At 41.6% G+C, this 8,451-nt stretch overlaps 1 protein-coding gene across 1 annotated transcript in view; it reads right to left on the reverse strand.

Annotated features, from left to right (window-relative positions):
• The window catches only part of LOC104499606 (prolyl endopeptidase-like), a gene marked incomplete at its 3' end in the record, with an annotated part of 28,458 nt that overhangs the window by 12,693 nt on the left and 7,314 nt on the right, over window positions 1–8,451 (reverse strand). The window contains exon 3 of the mRNA XM_010143132.1: window positions 340–531. Coding sequence (XP_010141434.1) covers window positions 340–531 — 192 coding nt within the window. The remainder of the gene's footprint in view (window positions 1–339; window positions 532–8,451) is intronic.

Here is an 8,451-nt window from a genome sequence, read left to right on the forward strand (position 1 = left end):
TCTTTCCCTTCTTTCTGCTCACAAAGTCTCTCTTGCTGAAAACCCTGACTGCTTAGTAAATGTTTACTACACTGACATGAAGCAGGAAAATACTTCCCTCTTATTTCCTAGAAACACAGAATTAAAACAAGGACAGATGAAGCAACTTCACTATGGCCACACAGGACGTTAGAGAAAAGATATAAATGGATCCTGGTTCTCTCAAGTCTCAGCAAGTCTTTTAATCAGAAATCCTAAACAGTAAAAAGGCAAGAAGGTCTGTACAAAATCATCAATAGACTAACTACTGAATTTTAAAAAAGCAGAATAGAAAGTCTTTTACTTGACATCAGCTCTTACCTAGAACATCTCTTTCATGTTCAGGGACGAGAACTTTCCATTTGGATTCCTCTGGGTCACTGAAGTCAATATTGATTAACCGGTAATTTGGAGAATGGCGGTTTGTCTTGAAAGTGAACACCGTTCCTTCGTTGGTGACGTACTCGTACTCAGCCTCAAAGTTATCTATCAGCTTCACCCACTGAAGAATTCCTGCAAGATCAAACACATCATGTAATCTCTTCAGCTCCCAAAACAAAAACTTTAAACACTTGAGGGCGAGGTCTTCCTGACAACTGCTGTAGGCTCTTTCTTGAATAACAGCAGCGACCGGAAGAGGTACAGCGATGGAAAGGGCCAAATACATACTAAGTATTAAGAACCTACAAAGAGTTATCGAGATTAATAGGCTGCAGTGGGAAAATGCCAGTTCATGGACGTTATCATACTGGTTTTGAGGAACATTTCTAGCAACGTACACGCAGAACGCTGACAGAACTATGGCCAGCATTTCACCAGCTTTCCTAAGGGGCTGCTGGAAAGCTCAGGTGTTTGCTACAGACGTACTCCTACCACAGCGACAGCCATGGAGCCAACGCCACCAAACACGTCACATTCTTGCCAATGGAGTCCACAAGTCCCCACTTCTACAGACTTCCTGGAACAGAGAGTCACAACTGAGTCAAAAGACTCTGCATTAAGCTTTCAAGCTCAATTTCATTTTCAATAGCTTTTTTAAAATTACTATTTAACTATAAAATATTATTTTTCTTTCTGTAGTTATTTTCTTAAAGTGGAAAGTTCCTTAAAAGCCCAGAACCTCCCACAGAATAGAAATGATGCTATTTGAACGAGTACAATAAACTTCAGCATCAGGGATTTCCCTGTCCATTCAGGAACAACGCTCCTGAAGCACTGTTCTGCAGAAGCTTGTTACCACCAAGTGACAACTAGGGACAGTTATCTAAAACGTTAACCTCCGGGTTTGTGAAGAGTGAATTTTCCCTATCAATCTTTTTGAGTATCACACTCCCTAATGGAAGCGCGCTTCTCTCAAACGTGAATTAACCTCAGTTTACTCACTCTGTACCACAGTCTTAGTATTAACCTGGAGTTGGGACTGAAAGACTCCACTACTTTTTACTCACATTAATCTGTTTTGCAATAGGTTTACAGGCTAGCAGAAATAAAAAGCAGCAAGGCTAGATCAGATACAACTCAACCTATCAACCACACATCAGTTATGCTGAAAATCAGAATACTAACTGATATGTGAAATTAAAGATTAAGTATCTTAAAGTAACTCTGTCTCTTTCCTAAAACTAAAGGTTGTGTCTTTACTTTTAAATATAAAAAAAGTGCACAAATCTGTTCAAGAAACTCTGTAATACAATGTTTGCATCAATGAAACAGCACATCAGCTTATTTTCTAATATTAAAAGCTGAGCAGAATAATGGAAGTAGATCAGAGCTGAGCTGTGATTACTGTAAGTTTAAAAAAAGAAAGGAATAATTGAGGAAGCAGTGAGATGGCTAAGGTCATTTAAAACCCATTAAATGCAATAAGAGCATAGTCAGGCCTCGTACATTCATAAAGCTCGTATCTCTTAATTGCCGTTTTGGTTTAAGGAAACTTTGCTGTCTCTTCATGCAAAGTGATAGATTAGCCAATTAAATTCTACTCTTCATACTGCTGTAATACAAACATTCCAGACAATCCAGTCTACTTAGTATCCTATCTCTGAGTGAACCAATTGCATGTTAAATCTTGATTTTTCGCGGAGGTCTGAAGTTCTGTCCTCCTCAAGAGATTTCACGTTGAAGGACAGATCCTGCTAAAGTCACTCCAGTTGCTCAAAGTTTATAGAGAAAACCAGCTTTGATGACCAGTAAAACAAAGAAAATTCAACCTGCAGTGAACTCTGATATACATCAGTGAAAGTCTTTTAGGATCAAGTCACATGCCCAAGCGTTTTGGCAGATAAAAACTTAACTGCAGTATAACACCATAACAATATTGGAACATTCGTATTTTAGTATCTGACAGAACAAAATCTTCCTACTAAAGAAGAACTAGACTTCATAAAAAGGCATTTCTAGACTGTTGAAAAGCCCCATTTTTTAAAATGATGTGCTCATTTAACTGTAGTCTCCTCAATTTCAACAGAAGTTGGATTCCATGAAGAAAAAGGTCAATAATATGACATTAGGGACTGACATTGTTGCCTTGCAACTCATACGTCCACTCCCCAATGAACAGCTAGTAAAAAAGGAGGATTGATATCCTACAGGAACACACTAAGTTGTTACTACAAAATCAGGAGCATTCATCCTGTTAAAGCGGATGTTACATAGTCCTTAGAAGTACTGCAGATGAACTACCTCTAAACCCTTGTCTCACTGAAGTGGTTACACGTGCCAATATCTAGTCTAAGTTAAGAGGCGGTAACAAGGCAGCTGAAAGAGACCATTACACCAGGTACATTCACTACGGTACAGAGAATGTGCTGCACTCTTCCGGTGAGAGGAAGAAACCCTTTGCCATGAGATCAGACATAAGAGGATGCATCTTTACGGCTGGCTGCAGCTCATTCAGTTGTCGCCTGTAACTGCAAGGGATGTTCTAATGTTGCCTCCAATCACCCTGCTTAGCTCTCTCCTTTGGGCTAGCAATAACAACCCGGTGACCAGCACAACCAGTTCATTGGGCACTAATGTCCCTGAAACTGATTGGGGGGACAGACGGACATCATTTACCCCCAGCTCCTGCCAGTGGCCGCACAAGGGAGGGCAGGCTCATGCAGCTTACTGGCATGGCACCGGCCCCCTGTCAAGCACTCTGGCCTTGCTGCCAAGTTGAGCTAATACCTGATCATTGCTGGAGGAGTTTGTCCTTCATCACATTACTCCTAGCCTGCTACTTCCGCTTTGCTTATCTGCCCTAGTAGTGAGCTGGTTCAACAAGTTAAATGACCAAAAAAAAAAAAGAAAAAAAAGAAAAAAGAAAAAAGAAAAATTGGTCTGCAAAATAAAGTTTTCTCTTTCGCTGCCCGAACGAGCTGACTGCTCGGGCAAAGGACCGCCACTACATACAAGGCAGCCCATTATGTGCAAGGCAGCGTCAGAGAGAGGCTGATGAGGAGCAACAACATTTTTCATTGGCAGTGAGCCATAAGATAAGCTTGACTTCAGCAAAAGTGCACTCTTGCATTTTTCCCTCCTCCTCCATCAGCGTGTTTCCACCTTCATGCTTGGTTTGGCAATTGCCCGAGTGACTAGTAAAGCTGATTAAATTAGCTAACCTAGAAGAAAACTAGCGTCTCTCAGTGTTACAGGTTTTTTTCCCCATGACAGAGTCACATAAGAGTACAATCTCTCTACTCTACCTGATCTAGAGTACAATCACCCAACCATATGGTGAGATGAGTGAAGATGCTGACTGACTCAACAGGAGGGGATGCTGTTGGGTAATTCAGGAGCATGAGATGGGATGAGAAGGGACATCTCTCCTTCTCATGGCAGCAAATGCTTAGAGTCTGCCTCTGTCTCATCAAACTGCTCCCTCCATTACTCAAAACGCCCAGGGGAATGAACAAGGCGGATTTTTATTAAAGACAGCACGTTAAACCAGGAGGACAGTTCGCTTGAGTGAACACAATTTGAAGTGTAAAGCACACCTCAAAGATTCTGTCTTTCTGGAAGTGTCAGGAATACACCTGCAAGTCCGTCTAGATAAGAGTCACAGACATGCATTTCCAGTTCAAGTTCTGTGCAAGCAGAGTAAGCAAAATTCTCGTGTTCCTTCGCAGTTGTCTTTTGTTTACATGTGTGATTACTGAGAACTCTGGAAGGTATCTGTGTGCAGCTTTCACCTGGCCTGAATTCAGGATGGACGATCCTGCAGTAGCTGGTTAAATATTCAACAGGATGGTAAACTATGGACCAAGGGCCTCAAGCAGCCCTCGCTTACTTACAGCATGTTCTCAGTACTTGGGTAAGAGAGCACAGTTGCACAGCAACAGAATGAGCCGGGCTGAGAGCTGTTATCTATGCATCAGAAAATGATGTTGCAGTGATCAGAGGTAAGCAAAAAAGGCTGTGCAGCATGCAGAGCTGATATTGGAAAGTGTGCTTGATCATAGAGGACCCACATTATTACTTCTGGAAGAATAATAATAAGGATATCTACACACAATCTAAATGGGAGAAGACAAAGCCTCCCATGTAACTTAGTGTTGCAACACTAAGTCACACACACCAGTGCCCAAAGGACCAGGGAAAGTCAGTGAAGGCACTGGCGAATAGACAGCCATAGTCAAGGAAGCAGATGCCTTAAGTGCACAGAGCTAAGGAAATAAGAGAGATGAACGATGTGATTTCATTAAGTGTCTGAAAAGGGGTCTGTAGGGGCGGACAACTGATAGTCTTTCCAGGAGCTAGACAAGATGCAGGAAACATAGGTTCAAAATAGAGCAGAAGTAACCATAAAAGGCCTAAACCATAGTTTTCATATAAAATGACCTATGAAAATACCTTACAGCTTATATTAAAGAAAATATGAATACACACAAGCATAATATAGTATATAAAATAACGAATGATCAGGAGCTGTGGTGCCCAGACCACCTGTCAGAGCAAAGATGCTGGTCCTAGACAGTTCTCAACGGCATGACGGAAAACTCATGTGATCAGCACATCCATTCTTACCAAATGGCCTGAGGTACATGCACACATCCCATCATGCAATGGGATAGCTACTCATTTGCTAGTTACGTACCCAACCAGCATACCCGACCAAAAGTGAATGCATGCACGGTGTCACCTGGCGTGCACGCATCTACCCAGTTATCGGAACAGGAGAAGGACTTCAGAGTCTCCGAAACAAGGAATGGCCTGTTGACCCCCAAACAGTTAATGCAAACCAGTTCCTCCTCACCTCTAAAGCACTTCAGCAAAAAGGAGGACCAAGGCCCCATGAATAGAATGTTGGTTACGATGATCTAGAGGCAGGTGAAGGATTTCTTGTGTTTGAGACTGAAGCAGACCAAAGAGCCTCTCAGTAACTGAAAGTTAACAAAAGGTCTCGGGCACTCAGTTCACTCTTCTTGAAAAGAAAGGAGGAGTGGGGGAAGGTGAAGAAATGGATGGCAGCCCCCTGAGAATGTCTTTGAGAGCCATTGAGAAGCATCATTTGTAGTCCAGGCTCCTTATCCTTAACTGAAGATCTCAGTTTAAACCACATAATCGTACAATGAGTCAGTTTTATTATACAAGGGAAAAGCATGATGTTGAAGATCTTGCCAGTTTACTGTATACTGTTGCTATAACCTAATCCTTTCCTCTGATGGTCCTTTCACTAAAACATGTTGCTGAAGAGCTACAGATGCTTTTGTCTATATCCTTTACACCAGCCAGTCATCCATCACCAAATAACCACATTACAATAGGAACTGCAGGTAGAAGATTTATAACCTTTACTTGATGGACACTAAAACCACACCACACAACGGAGAATCATAACCCTACAGAGCTGGCTCTTCTTCAGCAACATTTAGGACAAGAGCATCATACAGACAGAAATTTTAAACAAAATTTTTGGATTTGTAGAAGATCTAAAGGGAAATTATAGCAGTAAGCATCACAGATCAAGTCCTCACTGGCCTCTGAACACAGCAAAACTTTCACTGGTCTGCTGAGAGCTGTGATGGAGCAGGTTTGTAGCTGAATGAGGACAACTGCAGAAGGAAAAGCTAATTCGAACAGACTGCTTGTAACAGCAAAATGATCACAGTAAACCTGTTATCAACCCTCTTTCAGACAGAAAGGATACGGTGGCTGAGAGTCACTGTTCATCAGTTCACAAAATGTTCTTAATACTTCCTTCCAGATTTCACATTTCATGGAAAGGCAAAACAATCCGTTCATGGCAAATAACCTCCTGACCATGCCAGCCGGAGAGACAGGGCGTAGCGATCAACTCACGGTAGTGGTTTTTATCTGCTGTTGTGAAAGTAAGTCTTCACAATGTAAACACACTCATGTGGCTTTTTTTCTCATACTCTAGCAGGCAAAATTATTGTGTGAAGACATAAACATTAATCTCTATAAATTTATATTCTGTTCAAACTTGTCAGTTATGTTTTTGGTAAGAGTTTTTCTGGAAATGGGACGATGCTCAGAATGCTCGGGAAATGAATCAGAAGAGTTTTAGCTCACAACAATGGGACAAGGATTTCTATCTGAAAGATCCACGTCAATTTTCATCAGGGTACACACATTCAGCAGGTAAACTTCTACTCAAGATAAAATCCTGATTTTCCAACTCTTAGATTTTACTCTGATTTGATTTTTCAAGGAGGATCTGAAAAATAAGCACATAGTATGTTTGTCTCTGAATCACAATTGCAATGAACAAGATCTGAAAAAACCAAAACCACCCAGTCAGTCATCTTCAGCCTTAAAAACTGAGCCTCCAACCTAGCTACAGGTATGACTTTCTAAACTGAATTAATTTTGAGAACTGTTCATCAGCTATTTAGAAGTCATTTTGCTTTTCATCTTCAGGATGATAATTTGCTCCATCTTTTCAATAAGGAAGATTTTTTTTTAAGCAGTGAAAATACAAATCAAAACAAAAATGCCCTTAAATCTCACCTGCTCACAGAAAAGCCTTACTACCAGTGTAACTTTGGTTTTGCAATTCTGTGTTTATACACAGCAACAACCACCATGAGTAACATCCACATGCCAAACTGTAACTTTACAGCATATGTTTTTTGTGTATGTTTTACACTAGAATTCTAACACATCCACCTCCTAAACTGGAATGCTCAGTGCATTCAGTACCACCAATACGGGAGACAGAAGGGAGAGAAATATGCTGTTTTAGTTCAATACTTTCCTAGTGACAGATTAATCAACATACGCACCTATACGACAGCACATCCTAGTAGGACATAAGAAAGCAGTAACTTCACAGCCTTAATACTTTTGGTTCCAAGAGCTGAACTCTGCAAAAAAGCCTTATAAAAGCAGAAGTCCCATAGGTACAGGCATTATCAAGCACTTTCAACTTATTTACACTTTTTCATTTTCTGTGTTTTCCCCATCCCTTTAAGAGAAGTACACATTTCCATAAACAGAAAAGAATGTGTGTCCATGTTAGGTCTTAAATCCTGTGAAGATAAAAATCTGAATTTTAATGAACTTGTCATGCCATTTCTGAGCTCATTGTGTTTTTAAGGTAAATTTTACAGTCTCTGTAACTACTCTTTGATTTCATCTTTTTTTCTGGAAGGAAACAGAATCATAGAATCATTTAGGTTGGAAACAATCTTTAAGATCATTGAGTTCAACTGTCAACCTAACACTGCCAAATCCACTGTTAAGCCATGTCCCTAAGCACCACATCTACATATCTGTTAAATAACTCCAGGGATGGGGATCCACCACCTCCCTGGGCAGCCTGTTCCAATGCTTAACAACTCTTTCCATAAAGAAGTTTTACCTAATATTCAACCTAAACCTCCCCCCTTTGCAACTTAAGGCCATTTCCTTTCGTTCTGGCGCTTGTTACTTAGGAGACTGGACTGAAACCCACCTTACTACAACCTCCTTTCAGGTAGTTGTAGAGAGCAATAAAGTCTCCCCTGAGCCTCCTCTTCTCCAGACTAAACAGCCCCAGTTCCCTCAGCCGCTCCTCACAGAGTTTGTTCTCTAAACCCTTCACCAACTTCATTGCCCTACTCTGGACACACCCCAGCACCTCAATGTCCTTCTTGGAGTGACGGACCCAAAACTGGACACAGGACTCAATGTGTGGCCTCACCAATGCCGAGTACAGGGGACAATCACTTCCCTCCTCCTGCTGGCCACACGATACCTCATACAAGCCAGGATGCTGTTGGCCACCTGGGTGCACTGCTGGCTCATCTTCAGCTGACTGTCAACAAACACCCCCAGGTCCTTTTCTGCTGGGCAGTTTCCAGCCACTCTTCCCCAAGCCCATAGCATTGCAGGGGGTTGTTGTGACTAATGTGCAGGACCCAGCACCTGGCCTTGAGAACATCAGCCCATTGGCCTTGGCCATCCAGACTGTCCAGATCCCTCTGTAAATCCCCCAGTCTTCAAGAC

The sequence above is a fragment of the Buceros rhinoceros genome, unplaced genomic scaffold (assembly GCF_000710305.1).
Source record: "Buceros rhinoceros silvestris isolate BGI_N320 unplaced genomic scaffold, ASM71030v1 scaffold3249, whole genome shotgun sequence".
Classification (NCBI taxonomy): domain Eukaryota; kingdom Metazoa; phylum Chordata; class Aves; order Bucerotiformes; family Bucerotidae; genus Buceros; species Buceros rhinoceros.